The sequence below is a fragment of the Neocloeon triangulifer genome, unplaced genomic scaffold, assembly GCF_031216515.1.
Source record: "Neocloeon triangulifer isolate White Clay Creek 2 clone unplaced genomic scaffold, ASM3121651v1 ptg000010l, whole genome shotgun sequence".
NCBI classification, from domain to species: Eukaryota; Metazoa; Arthropoda; class Insecta; order Ephemeroptera; family Baetidae; genus Neocloeon; species Neocloeon triangulifer.
In genome coordinates, this window is record NW_026775552.1 from 273,013 (window position 1) to 296,243 (window position 23,231).

Consider the following 23,231-nt stretch of genomic DNA (forward strand, 5'->3'; position numbering starts at 1 on the left):
GAGAGAAGGAATGCAATTACAATTTAAATCAAACAATGATTTGTGCTTTTATTTCCAAATTAAGGTTATTTCTGCAATCTCTGCCCAAAACGAGATGCATCATTGATATTATTCAAAATATTTAAATGAAACTACAAATTCTAGAAATAGCTATCCCGGTAAAAATCAATTTGCTAAAATTACACGTACACATCATATTTTTATGAAAATCAAACATTTTAAATCAACCTTTGAATACTTTTGAAAAAGATGACAGTATTTTACGATATAATCTAAAATATTTATATTTTATAAGCATTTCCAGCTTCAGCTTGAATTATTTAGTAAAGAATTAATTATTGAATTTACTAATTTGCTGTGATTATTCGCAGGGGACATAACGAAGGACAAACAGGCGACTCAACAAGGTACAATAACGACTGCGAGGCAACGGACAGGGCGAGCACGAGCAGCGGCAACCCGGCGAGCAACTCGTCGGTGTACGACCGGCCGCCACTGTCGGTGGGGTCGGGCAGCGGCGACCGCGACCAGGAGTCAAACAAGGACGAGAAGGTGGTCGGCTCGAGCCAGTCGAGCGGCAACGGCTCCTCGTACGAGGGCTGCCCCGAGAGCCCCGTGTGCCGCAAGCGCGGCCGGCCGCCCTCCACCAGCCTCGTGCCCACCGACCTCAGGGTCAAGATGGAGCCCCTCCACGCCACCGGACTGAGAGGCGACGAGCTCAGTGCCGTCAGCTTCAAGGAGTTGAAGCAGCAGGTGGCCGCGGCCGCCGCCGCCGCCTCCGGCAACGACAAGGCCATGGCCGCCTCCCTCTGGAACGCCAGCACCAAACAGGCCGCCCACAAGGGCGGCAGTGTTGCAACGCCTGATGGTCAGTTTCATATTCATTCCGCTCAAATTGATGCTGAAAATCAAAATTACTATTATTTTCATTATTTCTATTTAAGCTGAAATTCTTGACTTCACTTATTATGCTCTTAAAACATTGATTTGCATATTTTATTCATAATTTTTAAACAAATACAATACATTTTTAGGCCCAATCAGATCAAGATGTTTTAAATTCTTTCAGAATTACTTTTGAAATGCCCCAGATTTTTAAATTAGAGTATGAAATAATTAACGCAAATTTAACTCCTTTCAAATATCAGAACATGCAACCTGCTTTGGTGTGATGTTGAACCGGTTGCATACTTTTTCAGTGCTTCTTTTGGTTTTTCTTTTACACAAAATTTGGTTTGTCCCAATACAGCTAGAGTCAAAGATTCAATATCTCTTTTTTAGATAACGAACTTTTCAAAGAAAGCTTGTTTAATGAAATTTAAAATAGATTATTATTTGTTACATTCTTCACTATTTAAAAACCAAATCAAAGAAAAATAATAATAATAATGGTATTATGCTCAATTATTTGAAGTTATCTTTAACATCTGCTCAAAAGCTCCTATCATTTTCTTTCTATTATCCCTTTAATCACACCTGTGATGATTATTGCTGGTATTATAGAACCTCTTTTTGCACCTTCATTTTTTTTTTATTGATGCCTCTAGAAGACATTTGAGATGAATTTGGAGCTTTCTCAAACATACTATTCTCATTTGTTACATGTTTTTTTAGTTTTTTTTTATACATCGTCACCCAAATTTGCTGTTTTTAAATTTAGAAATTTTTTATTCTCATTAATTTTGTAATAAATTGAACCAGAATGCATTTTTTTTCTTTTGGTTAGTAAATGACATAAAACACAAAAGAGATCAAATTTTGACCAAACTGGTGTTCTTGTTCCTCTTCAGGAAACTGAATTTTGTCGATTTTCCATGCTTCGGGTGAAGATATTTAAAAAAATAGACCTTCAATCTCTATTTCTAGTATATTTCTAGTATGTTAATTTACATGACTTGGGCTACCTTTTTTGTATTTGAAACTTTCATATCCATGCGTAGCCTTGATAAGAATTTTGTGTTTTTAGTTTTTCAATTACCCCCTGAAGTCATAAGTGATAGTGACCTTGATCATCTATGACCTCGAGGTCAACGGGGAAGTTGTTTGCAGTGAATTTTTGTGAAACTATCGTTCAAAAATTTTTTGTTTAAAATTGAGCAAAAATGTCAAAATTTGTAATTTCAAGTTTTATTCTGGAACATAATATCATTTTTAGAATAAGGAAAAATGAACAAATTTGGAACTTGCAATTCACCACAAACGTTTCCTTAATACGAATTTGACAAACTAAAAAGTCCTCATATTTCCTTTTAAATTAAAATAATTGAGGAATTGAAGTTTTTGTTTCTCTGATCATGAAACATGTTCACATTCAAATTCATTTGAACGCTGCAGAATAAAATGCTAATATTTGATTGCAATTTCGCAGGCAAAAAGCTGAAGTGTCCGTTCTGCGAGCGGCTGTACGGCTACGAGACGAATTTGCGCGCGCACATTCGGCAGCGCCATCAGGGAATCCGCGTGCCATGTCCATTCTGCTCGCGCACGTTCACGCGCAACAACACGGTGCGTCGACACATCGCGCGCGAACACAAGACGGAGCTCAGCATGAAGACGGCGGCCGCCGCGAGCGCCGCAGTGGCCGCGGCGGCCGCCGCCTCGGGCTGTTTCCCGCTGCCCAACCACAGCCAGTAGGCTGCGTCTCGACTTCAGGAAGAAAACACACTACTTGATATACCTCACAAGGATCTTATCAATTCACAAGAAACTTTTACATGCAGTCCCGCTCTGGCAGCAGGACCTCAAGGAACCTTCACACATAATAATTATTTACTCGGGGGCTGGAGTCACCCTCTGAGAGGTGCCGCGCCAGCCTCTGTCCAATGTTAGCGAGTGTAAGATGGACCATGAAACACACACACAAACACACTACCAAGCGCTTTTGACAGACAAAAAAGCTGCAGATCATAGCCTCGAAGGCAACAATCTCAAAATAATGCGACATGAAGTGTTTTGAATACTCTCCGCACTCACAAGCCAGAAAATTGATATATACACACACATATATTTATTTATTTCGAATGTGCCCGATTTTATAAACTTTGAAAAAGTTTTTTAGTTGCAGTATTCCATAGTTAACCGATAATTATTTTTACACTCGAAACAACTTTCCGTTCTGGAAGCAAATCAAGAATTTTACGCTGTTTGAGAGAAAAAAAATCACTTTTTTTTCTAATTTATGTTGATATCTACAAAGTATTGAATGCTCATGGATTATTTTTGTTCGCGTTTCCAAAACGTGTTGACGTGTTGCAAACACCACAAAAATACCATCCCGCTAGCCCCTCTGGTCGGACCCTCTCGAAAGAAAGTGCCGAGCACTGTGACAAACAAACAAACTTAGTTCCCCGGCCCCTGACAAAAGAAAGAAAGAAAGAAAGAAAGGTTTCGGGAACTGTAAAATGGAACTTTTATCTACCTCGTTGTAACTGCTGCTGCACATCACATGCAGTTCCTCTTGTTAGTTAGCAAAATGGAAAGAAAAAAAATACCACACAGAAATCACACACATCGCTATAACCTTGCCTATCTTATTACTGTAAAAATAAATATATTTTGCGTGTAGTTTTGCAGCCTCGCACCAGGGCTAAGAGTTCAAACGTATTGGTGTGAGAGTGCAAACGTTGAGCCCCCCTAAGTTTAGGTTGCATAAAGAGCGAGCAAGAACAATTATTAATTAATGAGTTGATTGCTGTTGGTTTCATTAACTCGGTGTGCATGCTAACTTTCGTTCTTACATTTTATCCGGGAGTAGGTTTATTTTATGTATTCGTTGTAAATAATTATTTTTCAAGTTTTTAATTAACACACGCAAAACAATTGTGGAGGAGGGCTCTTGATTCGTGTCATGGAGAGGGAAATCAATCTTGAGAGAATCAATCAAACAATATGGAATTCTTTCAAAAAGAATCAATAATTTTTAATTCGGTTTTAATTACGGCCGCAGTGCGGTTTAGTATATTTTTTGTGCTGTATCCTTTTTGCTCATATCAATCACACGGACCTAGAAGATCAAAAAATGCTTAATTTTAAAATAAGTAAAGGACTAATCGTCGTCTCAGCTGCCTATTAATGATTTAACAACACTTTTTTGAAGACTCGCCCCTTAATTGTTATATTTTTGACTAAATTCTAGTCATTTATTTAGAAAGAATGAAAAGAGAGAGCAGCTTTTAATATTCCTTGTGATTGCGTCAGATTTTGTGCCAAATCTCCTCCTTTCGTTTTGCTTGCTGCAGAATTCGGTTGCCATTCTCCTTTCCGCACTGCACACCCTCTGTCTGCATCAACTCTTTTATTTTCTCCAAGCAAACCCGTCCCTCCTGCTGGACAGGCCCGAAACCACAGACAGACGAACAGACACATAAACATCCGACGATGTCCGCAACTAGTCAGTATAAAAATGAAGAAAATCATCAAAATCACAGAATATATACCAAGCCTTTCGAGAAAATTGTATTTAATGAGCTGAAAAAATTAAAAAAATAAAATTACCATGTGAGACACCCACGCATTTGGAAAAATTGATCGTCTGAAATTAAATATGGATGCTCAATTTAAATATATATTTACAGTAGATGTGGTGTGTCCTTTACTCTTGCACTCTCTCACCGGCTAATATTTATATACAATTGCTCTTGCACTCTCTGTGTTATTTTATTCCGTTGTTGAAACATGTATGTATTTCAATAGTTTACCAAGATGGCTACTTGTTTGCCCGGAATTAGACCAGTCCCTTGATTAGTCTCTGCTGTACTCTATATTTTTCTTTTTATTTCTACCGATTTTGTGCGGCGGCCCTTCCGGAGGCGGCGGCCTCGTTCTAGGGCATTTTCTCTTATAATATCTGGTGCTGCCGCCGCCAAAGGGTCGCGCCGCCGCCTCTAGTTACAATACACATAACGAGCTTTACTTTACCAAATCAGATTTTATATACCATTAAATTTTTCTCACCATATGACAGCCTGCTTAATTTTCTTTTATTCATTTCAAAGGCAGAAAAAACACCACACTCAGGAATATATTACGGCCAAGTGATTATCTTGTTTTAATTTAATAGCTCGCTCCGTCAAAACGAAGAAAAATACATGCAAATCTCCTAGCCCGATTAAATACTTCGAGGGTGGTGTGATTTTGAATCACCGAAGAGCATCGAATGCTCCTTCAAATCACACTCGAAGGGGATGAAATTAAAAATTACTGCAGTAAATCTCACAAAGCTTCGAAAGCTGAGAATCAGAAATAATAGTATATTCATATATATTTACTACCGTATTGGTTTTTGCCGAGCAAAAAACTTACACCCAAACATTTAATGTCCCTTCAATACACACCCTTTCAAGTTGAAATGTTTTATATTAATTGATGTTAAACATATAGTTGTTTCATAATGTTCTATCTATTATTGAAAGATGATGTTTTCTAACACGTTTGTCTCTTCATATCTTTCACAATCATGTACTATACTTACTAACCCCGCCCGGAAAAAGAAAAACTGCTTGACATTGATATATCTATGTAAATCTATATACACGCAATTGATTGATTTTCTGTGTTTGTTCTTTGTATTCTTCTTCTTTTTCGCTGTATAACAATATCTCTCTCTTTCTCTCTCTCTCTCTCCTTATGGATGTGTTGACAGAAGCTGAATGTTTAAAAACTCTCACTCTTACACACACACACACACACTTGAAATAGAGGTTGGCGATACACTTACTTGGATCTAGAATTTACATAAGCGACACACACACACATGGACGTGGTATACCAGACGAAAGGACGTGAGCAAACACACACATATAAAATCCCGGGATTGAATTTTACTAAAAACGCGGAAGAAATGCATGCGAAATATTAATATAGTGTTAAGTGTTGTTAATTACTAAGTGTGATAACGTTAATCAGCATAACAGCAACAACTAGTGGGAAGGAAGGCATTTGTGCGGCAATTAAGGGACTCTTATTGCTTCCCGAAGAGCAGCAGAAAAAAATTTAAAATTAAAAAAGAAGCGCGCGGAAATCGTAGCTTTCGTCGTAGGTAATTAAATATGATTGGGAACAATTTTTTACAAAACATATATTTGTAGTGAGCGTTTGAATTGATGTCGAAATGCTGAGCAAAAAAGCATCACCGTGTTTTAACGAAATTATAGCAGGTTTGGCTTTTACGCAATTATATCGAAATAAAAAAAAAACTCACCGAGATGTGAATGATTTTGCTGCTTCGGCTCTCGCGGCTTTTATGGAGGCGGTCTTGGAAATTCGAAAGAATTGTGTTATGGACGTCGTGATATTCGTGGCTCTCTTTTCTCTTTCACCACCCCAAATCCTTCACGTTTCGGACGGAGACGATCCGGACGAGAATCTCATAAGTTGGGGGCGTAAATTTAATGTGATGGCTGTATTCTTTTGTTTTATTATCTGGTCAATATCGTGCCTACAGTAATTATGCATAAAAAATTGTGTAGCATGAATGAGAAAATATTCAAATTTGCTGGCAAAATTATAACAAGCATGGGAAAAAAACACACACACAGACGCAGGAGTCGGGCTGAGCCAGGTCGCGAGTGACTATCCTTGGATTAAGGTGAACGAACTCTCCCCCGTGGGGAGATCTTGATGGGAATGGTGAGTGTCTATTTGAAGATATTCAGGCTGTGTTAGGTCTTTAACGGACCCTTTTGGGTGAACATCGTGTATGTATTCGTGTAAGGCAGCTCTAAACGGAAAGTGTAATTTTTTAGAAAAAGGAACGAAATAATTTTTGTAACGAAACGGACTTAACGTTGACTAAAAAAAGAAAGAAAAAAAATTAGCTATTGCTCACTCACTTTGACAGACAAGACGGTGGGGAACGTAAAAAATCGCTGACCGCCTCCAATTTTACATATTTCGGTTTCATAAACCGATCGAGTCGCGCACGGAAAGAAAAGAGTCGCCTGAAAATAACAATCGGAAATTGAGACGGACCGAGGAATGCTTACTTAGATCTGCGCTAAATCTAGAGGGTAGTCTTTATGATTTAACACTCTTCGTTTTAAGTAAGAGACCTTAGCGTTTAAGAACGAAAAAATTACAGTACAACATTGAACTAACTAAGTTTAGTATAAATATGGTAAAAAACGACGCGCGATCACATGTCCGAATTCAGCAATCAAGGCAGGCCATTTTTTCACTCGTTTTTTGCATTTAAACCAAATTTCTCTCCTATCTAAACAACCACTTCATTGCTGAACTTATTCGAGGCATTCTTAACCAACTAAAATAATTTAGAGCAACATACGCGATTCGAAAAGGAACTTCACTCTTGGTTTTGAGCAATTGCGAATCAACAACCGGCCCATTTTACCAAGAGTTTTAACGTATTATATGAAAGATAAAAAAGTTTTAAGAAAAATCATACCGAGCTTTAAAAATTTCCATTCGTTTTCGACGCAATTTCGCCGGTTGCTCCCGAGAACAAAGAAATTTGCGTTTTCCGTAAATATGTACAACAAACATCCACTCTTAAGCTGACACTACTTAAAATATATCTCTCCTGCTCTCGCTATCTCTTTCTAAACAAAAGAAACAAATACCTGTGCACTCACACATTCATACAAAATAATTGAAATGCCTTGGCAATTGAAACGGCGCAACTCTTTTTGTCCAACAAGAGGAGCGCGCGCCGGTTTATTGTCTTACAAATTAACCACATTCAAAAACACTCACACACACACACAAAGTACAAAATTGGCTTTTTCCTCCTCCACCGACAGCTGCTGCGTCAAGAGTTACTTTGGAATTTTGCAAACTGACAACTAACAATAAGCCTCTCACCTCTGTCTCTCCTTTTTTTTTATTCAACGCGATTTTTGTCTTTATATTCTTGCCAACCATACTACGATACCACACCTATTGTCGCTAAACTTTGGTTCACGTGACGGTGAATTGAATTATCTCAGGTACAATGACAGTGGCATTTTTTACGATCCCCTCTCATTAATTCACTTTTTTGTATTGTCCATCAAATTTATAACTTTAAATAGAGAGTGATTTTCTCCTTTTGATGCTCAAACCGGTTTTTTTTTTTTTAAATCAATCATGCCATAAATTTTAACTTTCCTGCTTTCAAAATATCTGTAAATTACGGGTATTTAAAGACGTGTAAGTGGATAATCGGAACTTCTCCCTGAAAATCACTCCGACACACACACTTATGAGTAATGAACTAATTATTGTATTAATTGAATCGGTGCATCAACTGGGGGGCCGAACCATTCAATTCCTGCTGCAACTGCGCGAGTACAAAACAGTTTACGATGAATTGTTTATTTTTCACTCGGAATATCCCAGCAAGTGTCTTTTTATAGAGTACCTCTACGGAAAATTCCAAATTAACTCTGCGATCACACACACACAAAACTACTCCCACTCAGACACCCACACACAGAAGACATCAATTATTGATATCCAAATATAATAGTACGGAATCCAACGAACGTTTTACAAATGTAATCATTCGGATATTTTTTGCTGTACAAAAGAATTAATCCCGGTTTTTAAACGCAAAGAAATATGTAGGATTGTTGCAAAAAAAGTGTCACGCACCTTAAAAGTGAATAATACAAAAAACCAGTACTCTTTCTTGGAAAATAGAAATATATAATACAAAAAAGAAAGCGCGATTTAAATTATATTCAATGTTTCCGGTCTTTGACCCCGCGACGTTCTTCAACTTCTTTGGAATTCGTTTCTAAAATCTTCGCTGTTTGCATAATTCTCGCTGGTGTGTTTTCAACACTCAAATTCATTATTTGTGGCTCCCGAGTACATACGAAAAATACAGAGATAGGTGTTTCGTTTTGAATCGTCGTTCAGTTGCTGTATTGTAAATCGTCTAGCTGTATAATTCATCATTAGTTTTTAATTGACAAGGCCGAGAAATTCTCGTTGGCCGAAATTTAAAAAGAAATGCGAATTAAAAATGCGCGCCACCGTTTTGATGCAAATCTATACGTGTCTCCGGTTACACGTTTTATGCCTTTTTGTCATTGATAGAGATGTTTTTATAAATACGATATATATATTAAATGTATGCGTGTGACTGAATGTTGGTACATTATTACAAATGACTTTCGTTTGAGTGTCTCATAATAATATACTTTTGTGTATAAAAAATCATCCTTTTTAATATACATATAATCAACTCGCTCAAAATGATTGTTCAAATCTTAGGGGATTGAAAAAGTAAATAGAGTAACGATATAAAAAGTAGCTCAGAAAACCGGTGGAAAAAACCAACCAAAAAAAGAAAGATGTGTAAAAATGTTTGCAAGAAAAAACACAAAACTCCGAGCTAGGGTATATAAAATTACATAGCTATGATTTTAGGGTGAAGAAGCCGCCTTTAATTTAAGAATCGTACACACACACACACACACATACACACACGCGACGCGTAGGAACTTTATATAATACATTAACAGAGGAGGAAGAAAAGAAGTAATTCGTAGGCTTTATTAAAATTATCGCTAGAAGGAAGCGCTTAATGATGATGTTAAGATTAAGTAACCGTGCGAGCGAGTGTGGAAAAAAACCGAGCTGAATGTGTTGTATAAAGAAAAGAAAAAACGGTACATTAATTAAACAAACACACACATAGCGGTAATTAGTTGGTACGAGCATTAAAATTAATTGATTGATGGCGTACGAGACCTAAATGATGCTAGCTGATAGAGAGAGACGGTTTATGTACAGGAATGAAGTGAAAAAAGAAAAAAAACACACACGTGAATTTCACCTCTCCATTTTTTGATCAGCGACGATTCCAATGTCGAACCCGATCACACACACAAAACACACAACCACACGCAGTAGGAAATTTTATTAAATGATAAAAATACAAATGCGCGTCACAACGTTCACTGCCATTATCGTATGCAAATTGATGAAAAATGGATGTGGAGTTTGCTTACATAGACGACTTGTTTGTGATATTTTCAGGTCTCGTACCGCTCCTTTCTTCGTTTTTAATTCATTTTCTAATTAATTCGCTTCGATTAGAAGAAGAAGAAAAAGTTGTTCTTTCTTTTTGTAATTAAATTTAATTAATTAGTTTTATTATTTTTAGCAACTTTTGAACAAAATATTGAGAAAATTATATTCTCAGCCCCGACTTTTCCTTTCACACGCATATATATTACGTAAATTGGAAAATTTACAAACCTTTTGAGAGAGATTGATAAGAAAAAATTAAATTACACAAACACATGCTGAATGTCCGAAGATGAAAACTAATCGAGCTTAATGTGACCATGAATGTCGCCATGTTTTCTTGACTTTTATGATTATTTTAATTATGTTTTTGAGTCGATAATTTGCTCTGAACTGTACAATATTAGTTTTCTGTCTGCCCGCGGAGGCCGTGGCGCCACCCCCGCCGCCCCCACGCACCCCCGAACAATCGCGAAATTATTGCAAAAAATTAAAATTAAAATTCTGCTGGCATAGAATTCGCTAATTATAATAAAATCTTACCCAATCAGATCACTCACCAAGGCTGTGCTCTTTTAAATTTTACGCGCGGACGGTCGGCGCCGGCGGCGCCGCCCTCGGCCCCGCGGCAGACGAAACCCAACAAAATCAAAACGCAAAATAGTCAAATCCGATAATTTTCTCCAGCTCGCCTATCGGCCCTACCATATATAATTCACTTTTAACTCTTCCAAACCCCCCATTTTTAGTGCCACCTTATGCATCGGACTGAATGAATCAATCAAATATGAGCGTTTAATTATTATATTAAGTTTTTGTAACGAGAGACACAACATACGCATGTAAATGAAATAGCTACACCACCCTGACATACACACAAATTCATTCAAAAAATTGAAGACAAACAAACACTTGATAAAATGTGAAAAATTTCACTTCCCCTCCGATTTAAATTTAAATTGAATTAAAAATATATATCCTTCCAACGGGCCAAGAAACAAATTTAATTATTCAGCCCGCCGCTGTCTCCGGCCTTTAGAATTATATTTTTGTCCCAGATGAAAGGGTTGTTGGACCCGAAGGCCCGAGACATCGCGGGCAAATCCACCCACTTGTTGATCATAGCCAATGGATAGAATAAAAGAAATCGCGCGCGCGGAATCGGAAATAATTCCGGCGAGCGACCCGTTTTTATGCAAGTTGAATGGAAAATAAATTCATGACAAAAGTAATTAAAATAAAAAAAACACAACACAAAAGCGACCACTACCTCCAATAGATAACGAGTAAATAATGTAAACTGATATGACAAATGGATGATCTTGTTTTTACCGCGACAATTATAGAAGAAGAAAATTAATAAATACAGAGACAGACACACTCATTCATAAACACACTCACACACACACACACACACACACACACTATACCGGTGATAGTTAATTGATACAAGACGAAATGGGTCAGTTTTTTTATCGAATTAGGAAGACACACACACTTGCATACACTGATTGAAATATGATGATGATGATGAATTAGTTCTTTTTTCTCGTTTATTGCTGTGCGTGATACACGATGTGTAAAAATGAGATATATGAATTATAATTATATATATACATGCCGTCCCAACTCTTTTAAGTCTACATGTGTTTGGCCGACGCCTCGGTCGGCCGCGCCGCCCGGGCTTGGCCCCGGCGCCGCCCTCACGGTGGGCCCTAGGCAAGGGTCGGCGCCGGCGGCGCCGCCCTCCCCCCCTCAAGTGTGTACAGAGTGCGGCACGGCGCGCACGCTGGCGTCGCTCTTTATAGATGGGAACGTTATTAATTATTAAATATGAAAGAAGAAGAAGAAGAAAGATGAGAAGTAAACGAATCATAATAATGTAATTTGTTATTTGTAACAATGTAACAATTTGGATTTGAGGAAAACATGGTCTGTTATCAAGGTACACCCCTGCTGTTTCATTTCTTAACAAAATTATTCCTTTATCGATGCAAAATTTTTTAATTATATTAATAAATACTAGCTAGTGGTTTCAAATGTATAAAAGAAAAAGTTCTATTTTAATTCAATTTAGAGTTTTCATGAAAAACCTTTTATTTAAATAGATTGAAGTTAATTAAGTTCAAATAAAATTTATTCGGAGGCAACAAAGCTCCTAAAAAACAAAATCTTTTTATATTGAGTGAACTTTCAGAAAATTTAATTACTTATTTTATTTAAATTAGCATAAAATTAGGGTTAGAAGACATCAAGACATCCTAATTTTCAGATTTCTGTTTCAATACAGCTGCAAGTCTTTAGTGAAGTTATTATGAAAGTATTAATGCTTTTGATGAAAATTGATTTAAAATCGGGTCAAAAGAGGATCAATATTTGCCAAGACCGGCGTTTCCACATGATTAAGAATTCAAGGTGGAAAGAGAAGAAATTCCTCAGCTGCTTTCCGAGCGAGTTGCAGTAAAAGCCGCTTTGCAATTTGTTCTCCCCGGCAAGAAGTTATTTACGCTGCACGGAGGCACCACTTTGCCGATGGGGCGAACGACGGGGGATTATTTTCATTACGCGCACCGTCCTCATAATGTACTTTGCCTCAGACGCTTTATGGACGTGTGCAATTTATGGCGAGTTGGAAAGTAACATTAGATGTGTTGCACAAGAAATTTATATGCGCAGAAAAAATTGGCACTGAAACGAGCAAATGACGTACGTAATTTGTTTTGGAATCTTGAAAACCAATTTTGATCAAAAATTATAATAATTTTAATTTCATCACAAAACTTTTAGAATATTCCAAATATTTTGATATATTTTTCCCAGTGTTCTATATTATATGTTCAGTAAAATAATATTAAATCGTGGCCCCTGTTAGTTAATTTTACTAAATAAACTATTGAATTACACCAACAATTATAGCAATGATAATTTTACCAACAATTATTAACAGTAAATAATTTAACTGTTTACTAAATTCCCAAAGTAAAATTGTTTTAATTTGTTCACTATTTTGTTTAATATTTAAAAATTCAGCGACAATAAATTGAGAATAGAATTTAGTTTAGATTTTTTTGTGCGTAATATTAAATAAATTTTATTAATTTTTTTATTTACATTTATTTTCAGACACATTTAATATTAAGTTATTATTAACTTAAAAAATTGTAAACAAAATTGTAAGTCTCCACTTTTTTTGCATTAATACAACTATCATTGTGTAATAATTTTAACAATAAATTATTTGAAAAATTATATTTATTAAGGATTATCACTGACAATGAATTTGTCATTTTTATTATTCTCCAGTAAGTCATTGCTTTTATTACTTATATTTAGAAGGTATTTAAGACTTTCTTAAATTTTTTTTATTTTGATTAATTTGAATGATTTTCCTTTTGAAGTATTGCCAGAAAGATTTTTGCTTCTCACATTTTAACCATTAATTTCAATGACATTCAAGAAATTTTCCCATAAAGTGCATTTGACGGGTGAAAAATTGTGTCTTTCTCTTGAAACTCGCGACGGCAAGAGGAGTTGCTAACTAAGTATCTTGTCTGTGGCTTGGGCGACATTTTCCAGCTGCGCGGATTTGCTCTTCACCCCCGCCGACGTCAATTGCAAAGTTTGCCAAGCAAAACAATCGATTTTTGAGAGTCGCAGCACAGAGAGTTGTCGTCGCGCAAATTGAACGATCGAGAGGCCGGAAATTAAAGGAAAACACCACAGCGTTAATTTCGCAACGTGCGCGGACGTTATCGCAAATTGGACCGCGCGTGTCGACGGAGTTATTATTTTGACACAACAACCGCAGCGAGATCACGCGTCATTTGAGCCAGAGGTAGACACGCATTTTGCAGGATTAGGCATAGAGTGCTCAAAATGCGGTATTGAATCCTGATAACCATTTATTCGATTAAATTTCAAATAAATCCTTCAATATTTGCAATAGCAACAAATTTCTAAATAAAAGTAATGAATCCATCAAATTAAATAATACAATTATAAAAGGATGTTATGAAATATTTAAAAACTTTATCCATTATGTTCAATTGAAGAAGCGTTAAAATTTTACTTTATTTTATTTTTAGTGATTTTTTTTAAATTTGAATTTTACTCTTTTTATTTACAATTTACTTTAGTGCATTTCGTCAATTATTTTAAGTGGTTCGGCAAGTCGCTGGTCACGTGTGGCACGCGGGTTGCATAAGGCCAGATCGATTCGGCCCTGTGCGTCATTAATGTACGTTGAGGCGAGGACCAGCATCAGGGCGCGAGTATTGACTGTCGGCGCCGCAAACTCGTAAATTTTAAAAACACTAATAAACGACTGGAATTCCCGCAATTCGTTCTGACCCGTCTGATTTTTATCGCCCGATTATAATTTTTTCGTTTGAACCCTTTGCTTCCCTTTCGTTCGGAGCGTGCATAATTGGAAATGCGGTTTTATTAGGTACCGAGGTGGCCTATGCTTTGCGGGTTGAGCCGCACACGCAGCCTCGGAAAGCTAATTAGAGACGAGCTGAATAACAGGTGTGTGAGTTTTCGACCTTGACCCCAAGGGTGTAGATCGGAATCAAGAGATTTATATTTTCGGCGAGACAGGCAACCTTGATTTGCCCACAAACCTGAAATAATAATAATAATTATTAATATTTGAGGTTTTTTATGGTTTGTTATAAACAAATTTAAAAAAAAACAGTGGAATTTATTTACTTGTGTCAAAATGTAAAATCAAGTTAAGAGAGAGAGAGAGAGAGTCAAAAGGTGGTTTCCAGTTATATTCATAATCCGAAATCCCTTTTCCATAAAAATCTACTTTATCTCATGTAATTTATGTTAAAAAAAAATGATTCGTTTGAAGAGAGCTTGTTTTTTCTCTCTCGTATAATGCGAGTTCAATATAATTTTTGAACGCGTTAATGTTGCATTTGGGTAATTTTTTATTAATAAAGAAACTCTGTAATTGAAATCTAATTATTAGTCTTAAATCATAATTTATTTTATTGTTAATATTTCTTTTGAATTACTGATTATATGCGTTTTAAGATTGTCCTCCACTGGAAATATGAAACAACGAAATATTCAACCCAGGCGCGCTAGGTAAGAAATCGTCCGCAAAATAAATTTAAATATTTAATGCTTGTTTTCAAAGCATTTGAGCACAATTTAAAATTGAGAATGAAATCAATGTTTAGGCTTCATACATGGGAGCTTTTGCTGATTGTTACAATTTATATTTGGCAATATATTAATTTCCCCCGAATTTACAACATTAATAGTTTATTTAGTTTCAGAATCAAAGAGTTCAAATTCAAAATAAGTGTTTGGAGAATTTTGTGCAACGCATTTGACCGCCGAACCATCTATTTTTTTTTTTAAAAATTCAATTTTTCGATGCTGCAGGAAACAGCAAAAGCTTTTTAATAAGTAAAATCGCAAACGGATGGCAAACAGCAAGCTGGCTGGCATCACATACTTTTTTCAGTTGTACGGGCCGGTACTTTGAAATGCCTCCGAGGGCAAAATTTCTGCTCTTATTCCTACTGGTCGCCACTCAAGTTCTACAACACAGCGTAAGCAATAATATAATTTTTTTTTGTAATTCTCTAAAAATTTCTAAACCAATCACAGGGCGCGGAAAAGCAAGTCATAAAATACGGTGATTGAAAATAAATATTTAATTTACGGCTCTTTTTATTGCAAACTTTGGTGTTAAAGGAAGAAGAACTGTTATAAAAATTATCACCGGCAAACGATTGCACATCATTAGATGCTGCGGCTTAGTAAAGTGTTCTGATGCTTTTGGTCAGGCCAAGACTCCCTCCAAGAGTGGGCAGAACACTCCAGTTAGTTTCCGTTAAAAAATGGTTAAATTTCAAATAAAGACTGGTTTTTAGATAGTGCTGCAAGATAATTCGACCCTGGGTCCTCGTGGAACAGCAATTACGACTTTGGGAGAATTATTGAGCACGCAAAATGACTTTTCTGCTGTCGAAACATCTGATTTTTTTTCACTCCCAGAATCGACAAATGGTGACATGCCAAGTTCTACCACCAAGGACACGGGGGTAAATTTTGAAAATAACAATTTTAAATTTAAAAAAAAAAAATCATGTATATTTTGATCAAAGATCCGCAGCTTTTCGGCAGCCTCAAAAATGCCTGAATTCAACAATAACCCAGAAACTCTGCAAAGTTCTATCATCACAGACACAGACACGGAGGTAAGTTTTGGAAAATAAATTTATTTTCAAATGTAAGAAACGGATCATGTTTATTTTAATCACAGATTCCGGAAATTTTGGCAACCACTGAAATTCCCGAATTTGTCCCCTTTGCAAAACCGTCCGTTGATTTGGGTACAAAAACTTCGGAACTTAACAATCCATCAGAAAGTATCACTGAAACAAGAACTTCCACCATTATATCGAACACCCCAACAATGGAATCGACAAAATTTGACACTCGGACGGAAATTATTTCTGGAACAACAATTTTAACCTCATTGAACACTCTGCAGTCAAGCATCTCGCCGGAATCTATAAACACGACAAAATTAATCACAACTCTAACCACAAATTTATCAAAAGTTTCAACCACGACAGCAACTGAAAAACCTTCAACCAATATGGTTACAACAACAACAACCATGGTCACCACCATTGACGTACACCACGAGTCCCCGTTTCCAATTTCCTCTCTAATGATTCACGAATTTGCAGCCAGCGCTGTTTGGAGAATGTAAAAGAGAAACAAACGCTGCTGTTAACGTAAAAATTCACATTTTCCCTTAAAAACAACATCGTTACGTAAATTTATTTCAGCCAGCCTTCTTTTTAACCAATGGAGAACTAAAGGGTTATATAAATTTTTCAAAATACGCGCGTTTCTTATTATCACTTAAAACAATTCCTTTAGATCCGGACGTGCACGGTTTCTGGCTGAACGCGTGCGGCCAGACCTTTTTGCTTGGAAAATCACTGGTCCATAACAATTCTGAATTTTATTTTCATAAAAATGAATTAATTTTTAGGGCTCTTGGTACGAAAACTCGGATAAATGTTTCAGCCTGAAAATGCAGCCTTTCGCCTTGGAGAGCAAAGAGAAGCTCGACTGCATGAAAATTCAAGGTCTTGGTAAAATTCCTGGTCAAAAGACTAAATAAATTTTAAAAAAGCCAAGGGATGGAAATTCAACATGAATTACTGGACGGGCGGAGCCAAGTACCTGGCGAGCGGCGCCTTTGGTTGGTGCTCGGCGAACGGTTCCAAACCCTGGCAGGACGTTCTGCCCCTGGTCAACCTGGACAAGGAAAAAAACTGCGTCCAGATGCAAATCAACAAGACAAGTGGCTCCATTTCGATCAGCGGCAGGCGGTGCTCGGACAAAACTATTTTCGCGTGCCAGGTTTAAAATATTGCATTTTTTTTTTAAATTGAAATAATTTTAAATCAGGGCCCGCCGACGAAAGGTCCCAAATGCACTAGTCCTGTTTGCCCAAGTTTCACCTGCGAGAGAGACGTATCAAGTTTTTAATTATGAAAATAAACATTATTTTACTTTAACTCACACAGCCATTGCTTTTCACCTCATCTGCTGGAGAAGCATCAATGATCCTGAAAAGTAAATTTTTGTGAAAGATGTTTTCATTAATTTTCTTTCATAAAATGTGATATATTTAAGATCATACTGTTCACGGAAAATGGTTCACGGTCAAACTGCGTAATTACCTCTTCAGTTTCGAAAAAGACACTAGAACTGTGAAAATGATCATTAATATCGAAATAAGAAGATAATATTTTTCTTTTGCAGAACTTTGGAGCGATGAAGGCCTGCTGTGCCCTGGGCATGACTCTGCTGAGTTTAGATGAGAAATACAAGTATGACGCTTTGGCCAGCATCAGCAAAACTGTCGAAATGAACAAAGGCACGCTGCAAAATTTTTTGTCAATTCTTACATCAATATAATTTGTATTGCACAATCATGGGCAAATTGAATGAACACTTTTTCATTTTCAAAAACTAATATAAATTAAGACGTTAAACATTGCTACGTTAAATAGAGTGCCTAAAGAAATTTAATTAATTAAAATAAAATGAAAAAATAAGATAGCATTGTAAAATTCAAATAGAGCTGCAAAATTTGACCTTCTGGACTTCTGGTTCGGACGGGGGCTGCGAGTCTGTATTCGGATTTTGTTCGGCCAAACGGTTGTTCCGGGGCGAGGCAAAGTGGCTGCCGGGACAGCCGGACAACGTCAAAGGAAAGGAGAACCACGTGGCCGTCCACATTTGGCGTCAAAGGGGACAAGTGCGTCTTGCCGATTACGACGGAATGAAAAGATTCAGATACATCTGCGAGGTTTTATTTTTCAATTTTGAACGATTTTTTCAAAAGCAATCTAATTTTGATTATAAATTTAGCAAAGACGAAATCCGCAGTCAAAGAATGGGAAGCAGGCAATTATTGATGAATGCTCGATTATTTACAACGTTACTTCAAGTGATATTTAATTAATTGCACTGCAATAGTAATAAATGTCTTTAATTTCAGCCGAAATTGATTTACTTCAGAATGCGACGATATTGGATTTGCGAATGAAAGTGTGTTTTTTTTTTATATGTAATAAGAAATTAAATATTTTTTTAGTGTTTTTTGCAGTGTGTTGGAGACGCTGTGGGCCTGGTAAAATTTACAAATGTAATAATAATTTTTTTGTATTTTTGATGTGGAAAAAGCTGGTTGATGGGAAGTTTGTGCCGAGCGAGGTGTTCGCGATGTTCGAAAGTATAAATATGCAAAATGCGAACGAGCTGATGAAAAATATGGCCATCATGGACGAGTGCAACAACAAAACTTGTAATTTTTTTTATAAATTTCAAGTTTAATAATAATAAAAATGGAAGATGGAATGGACGAGTGCGACAAGGCGTATCAATTGACCAAGTGCGCCAGGGACAAGGCGCCGGCGGTTTTTGACCAAATGATCAAGAATCTGGACAATCTAGCGTCAGATGTTATTGATCGAACAATAATTACTTTTTTCATTTAATTTAATCCATAAAATTTACAGAGTTTTGAATTGTCGTCCAGGTCGTCCGCATGTGTATATTGTAACGCTAACGTAAGAAATTTATAGTCATTAATTTTTATATCAAGCAGTGAATTCGAATTAGATTATGGCAAAGAAGAATTTAACGTCATTAAATGCGACTATGAGTACGTGATTCGTAATTAAAGTGAAACAAAATTGAAGGAGTAATTTTTAAAAATAGATCCGTCGAGTTATATTGAGTACATCAATAGGACGTACCTTATCAAATGCAGCGATTCAAAGATGTATATCATTATGTTGATTTCTGTAAAGCAAACATCATTATTATCGACCCCAATAAATAATTTTGTCGGCAGAAATTGACTTACGATCAATCTGTGAAAAAATGTTGCGAAATTGGAATGCGGTTGTTGTCGCCCTTGAATTACGCCAAAGCTTTAAAATGCATCAATAGCACCTTGCGTAGGTTCTTTTTTAAAATTAATTTTTAATAAAATCGCTGATGGAAAAATTCCAACAAAGCTGCGAAAACTGCCCATTTACCACAGGCTCCAGCGATCACAAATGGTTTGATGGTGGACGTGACGAGTGGACTCAGCTTTGACTGTGAAAGCCAAACATCTTATTTCCCGCAAAACCTGAGCCTGAGTCACACACCAGGATATAATCCTAACCAATTCTCCAGCGCTGGACCGCTCGCCACTCATTTTTATTATGACAGTGTCAGTAGTCAATTTAAATATGACCCCTATTCATTGACTGCTGCCGATTATTCCATGTGTGAGTTTTTTTGAAAGCTCACAGACATTAAAAAATTAAAAGTCAATTTTCTTTGAAATTTTTTTGTAATCGATTTAAAAGATGAAATAAAAATATGAATTTATTAACATGATTTATTTTGTGTTTTAATTAAAAATAAAACTATTTAATTAACTTTCAAAGGAAATAGTGCTCAATTTAATGCACAATAATCAATAATCTATCAAATTGTATCCATTCAAAACATTTAAGTTTATAAGACTTTTTAAAATGTTATCAGATTTTATTTAAGACCTCAACATCAAGGATCCTTCACACTTCCAAGCACCGAACAATGATAAATTCAAACAAAATATTATGCAGACCATTTGACAGCCGCACCATCTCTTCTGTTAAAATTCCATTTTCGCTGCCGCAGGAAACAGAAAAATTTTTTATTAGTAAAATGTCAAACGGATGAAAAACAACAAGCTGGCCACGCACACACGCTATCCGGTTGTAAGGGGGCTTAGCTCAGCAAATTCACACTTTGAAATGCCTCTCGGGGCAAAATTTCTGCTCTTTTTTCTTCTGGCCGCCATTCAAGTTCACCAAGACAACGTAAGCTATTAAATAGATTTTAATTGTCTTCATAACATTCTGAACCGATCACAGGGTGCGGATAATCAAAAAATAAAACATGGTGATTGGAAGTTAAAAGTAATAAATTCACGTCTCCATTTATTAAAAACTTTGGTGGTTATAGAAAGACGAGCTACTTTTAAAAGAAAAACCGGAAATCGCCCGCAGATCATCAAGTGCTGTGGCTTAAAAAAGTGTTCTGTCGCAATTGCTCAGGCCAAGACTCGCTCCAAGATCACTCAAGTTCATTTCTATTAAAAATTTGCTTTATTTCCAATAAATATTGATTTTTAGATATTGGGCGATAACTCGACCCATAGTTTTCGTGGAACAAAAGCAACAATAATTACGAATTTGGGAGAAATATTGAGCACGCAGACTGATTTTTCTGTCAAAACTTCTGATTTTCTGATTTCGACAAAATCGAACAATGGTGACATAATGCCGCTGTTAACGTAGGAATTCACGTTCCACTTGAAAAAATATGTTGCCTTATCATTTAATTTCAGCGATCTCTCTTTTTAACCAATGGAGAACTATCGGGTGATTGATTACATTTAAAAGATAAAAACTTTGCTTTTTCACTATTTAAATTTATGCAGATCCGGACGTACACGGTTTCTGGCTGAACGCGTGCGGCCAAACTCTTCTGCTAGGGAAATCACTGGTCTAGACCAATTCTGATTTTTTATTTCAAATGATGACCAAATTTTAAGGGCACTTGGCACGAAAACTCGGACAAATGTTTCAGCCTGAAAATGCAGCCTTTTGCCTTTGAGAGCAAAGCAAAGCTCGAGTGCATGAAAACGGAAGGTTGTTCTCAATAAAATATCTGCTTTGAAATAAAAACAAAATTTAAAAAAAGCCAACGGATGGAAATTCAACATGAATTACTGGACGGGCGGCGCCAAGGACCTGGCAAGCGGCGCCTTCGGTTGGTGCTCGGCCAACGGTTCCGCGCCCTGGCAGGACGTCCTGCCCCTGGCCAACCTGGCAAAAGACAAAAACTGCGTCCAGATGCAAATAAATAAAACGAGTGGCTCCGTTTCGATCAGCGACAGGCGGTGCTCGGACAAAACTATTTTTGCTTGCCAGGTTTAAATAATTGAGATTTTTTTATCACAATTAAAATATTATTTGAAATCAGGGACCGCCGACGAAAGGTCCCACGTGCACCAGTCCTGTTTGCCCAAATGTCACCTGCAAGAGAGACGTATCAAGTTTTTATTTTGTATTGGAAATTTTGTAATGTAAACTCGCGCATAGCCACTGCTTTTCGCCTATTTCGCTGTAGACAAATCAATGATACTCAAAAGTGAATTTTCGTAGAAACTGTTTGTTGTATTTTTTTTATTCATTTTATGGTAAATTGAAGATTATTCTCTTCATGGAAAATGGTTCTTGGTCAAACTGCGTAACTACCTCATCAGTTTCGAAAATGACTCAAGAACGGTAAAAATATTCATTAATTTCGAATTCAAATGTTGAAATTTTTTATTTTGCAGTACTTGGAAGCGACAAAGGCCTGCTGTGCCCTGGGCATGTCTCTGCTGAGTTTAGACGGGCAGTACAAGTACGACGCTTTGGCCAGCATCAGCAACACCACCGACGATATGAATAAAGGCACGCAAATTACATAATACGTTTAAATATTAAATTTTTATGAAGATATTTGAAAGTTGGAAACGGTTTTTTGAAAAATTGAGCGTCATAAAAACAAATTTCAAATGATCTTGAAAATTTGCACTGCTATTACCTAATTAGTGGTGGTTTCAAGATGAGATCGTTTTTAAAATGATCAAAAATATTGAAAACAAAAGAAGGATGGAAAAATCCAAAATAAGGCTTAAAAGAAAATAAAATGTTTCCTTTCAAAATTTAGAGCTGCAAAATTTGACCTTCTGGACTTCTGGTTCTGACGAGGGCTGCGAGTCTGTTTTTGGATTTTGTTCGGCCAAACGATTGTTCCGGGACGAGGCCCAGTGGCTGCCGGGACAGCCGGACAACGCCGGAAGAAAGGAGAACCACGTGGCCGTCCACATTTGGCGCCAGAAGGGACAAGTGCTTCTTGCCGACTACGACGGAATAAAAAAGTTCAGATACGTCTGCGAGGTTTTTTTTTCAATTTTGAACGATTTTTTCAAAAGAAATCTAATTTTGATAATAAATTCAGCAAAGACGGAACCCGCTGTCAAAGAATGGAAAGCAGGCGATCATTGATGAATGTTCGCTCATTTACAACGTCAATTCAAGTGATATTCATGAATTTTTAAAGCAATTGTTATGAATTGGTGTAATTTATAGCCGAAATCGATTTACTACAGAATGCGACCAAATTGGATTTGCGGATGAAAGTGAGCTTTCTTACAAGTCCATCGTTGAAAAGAAAAATCAAATTATTTTTTTTAGTGTTTTTTACAATGTGTTGGAGACGCTGTCGGCCTGGTACAATTTTCACGCGCATAATTATGATTTTTATTATTCAAATTATTTTTGGGGGAAAAGCTGGTTGGTGGGAAGTTTGTGGCGAGCGAGGTGTTTGCAATGCTTGAGAGAATAAATATGCAAACCGCAGACAGGCTGATGAAAAGCATGGCCATCGTGGGCGAGTGCAACAACAAGACCTGTAATTTTTTTTTAATAATTGGGAAAAAAGAGTTTAATAAAAACTTGAAAGATGGAATGAACGAGTGCGACAAGGCGTACTGGTTGACCAGGTGCGCCAGGGACAAGGCGCCGATGATTTTCGAGCAAATGATCAAGGAACTTGATAACCTAACTTCGGATGTGATCAATAAGAAATTTTTTGTAATTTTGTGATCC

The 23,231-nt window shown here is 36.7% G+C and overlaps 3 protein-coding genes across 5 annotated transcripts in view; all 3 read left to right on the top strand.

The window, feature by feature from the left end:
• LOC132195812 (zinc finger protein chinmo) overlaps window positions 1-11,923 on the top strand; it is a 42,720-nt gene extending 30,797 nt beyond the window's left edge. For all 3 annotated transcript variants that reach the window (XM_059618032.1, XM_059618033.1, XM_059618034.1), the window contains exons 5-6: window positions 372-868; window positions 2,369-11,923. In XM_059618032.1, coding sequence (XP_059474015.1) covers window positions 372-868; window positions 2,369-2,634 — 763 coding nt within the window. In that variant the 3' untranslated portion in view covers window positions 2,635-11,923. The remainder of the gene's footprint in view (window positions 1-371; window positions 869-2,368) is intronic.
• Window positions 11,924-15,425: 3,502 nt separating this feature from the next.
• Window positions 15,426-19,854, top strand: LOC132195783 (uncharacterized). Its single transcript, XM_059617991.1, has 26 exons — window positions 15,426-15,545; window positions 15,604-15,631; window positions 15,691-15,818; window positions 15,870-16,040; window positions 16,104-16,196; window positions 16,262-16,639; window positions 16,695-16,742; window positions 16,797-16,830; window positions 16,891-16,955; window positions 17,006-17,102; window positions 17,150-17,379; window positions 17,428-17,493; window positions 17,547-17,595; window positions 17,656-17,732; window positions 17,785-17,899; window positions 18,105-18,334; window positions 18,397-18,475; window positions 18,527-18,576; window positions 18,635-18,658; window positions 18,712-18,832; window positions 18,880-18,989; window positions 19,047-19,097; window positions 19,150-19,192; window positions 19,249-19,334; window positions 19,385-19,490; window positions 19,551-19,854. The coding sequence occupies exons 1-26, from the start codon at window positions 15,480-15,482 to the stop codon at window positions 19,820-19,822; spliced, it is 2,817 nt and encodes a 938-aa protein (XP_059473974.1). The 5' UTR covers window positions 15,426-15,479; the 3' UTR covers window positions 19,823-19,854.
• A 1,826-nt stretch (window positions 19,855-21,680) lies between these two features.
• LOC132195784 (uncharacterized) lies at window positions 21,681-23,228 on the top strand. Its single transcript, XM_059617993.1, has 8 exons — window positions 21,681-21,860; window positions 21,914-22,031; window positions 22,291-22,520; window positions 22,582-22,660; window positions 22,713-22,762; window positions 22,818-22,853; window positions 22,914-23,034; window positions 23,086-23,228. Exons 2-8 carry the CDS (start codon window positions 21,950-21,952, stop codon window positions 23,226-23,228), a joined length of 741 nt encoding a protein of 246 aa, XP_059473976.1. The 5' UTR covers window positions 21,681-21,860; window positions 21,914-21,949.
• Window positions 23,229-23,231: the final 3 nt, after the last annotated feature.

Coding starts and splice junctions, on each gene's coding strand:
- LOC132195784 (XM_059617993.1), top strand. CDS start 21,950: ATGTCTCTGCTGAGTTTAGACGGGCAGTACAAGTACGACGCTTTGGCC. Junction 22,521..22,581: donor AGTTCAGATACGTCTGCGAG/GTTTTTTTTTCA, acceptor TAATAAATTCAG/CAAAGACGGAACCCGCTGTC. Junction 23,035..23,085: donor CGAGTGCAACAACAAGACCT/GTAATTTTTTTT, acceptor AAAACTTGAAAG/ATGGAATGAACGAGTGCGAC.
- LOC132195783 (XM_059617991.1), top strand. CDS start 15,480: ATGCCTCCGAGGGCAAAATTTCTGCTCTTATTCCTACTGGTCGCCACT. Junction 15,546..15,603: donor CTCAAGTTCTACAACACAGC/GTAAGCAATAAT, acceptor AACCAATCACAG/GGCGCGGAAAAGCAAGTCAT. Junction 19,098..19,149: donor GTGTATATTGTAACGCTAAC/GTAAGAAATTTA, acceptor AATTCGAATTAG/ATTATGGCAAAGAAGAATTT.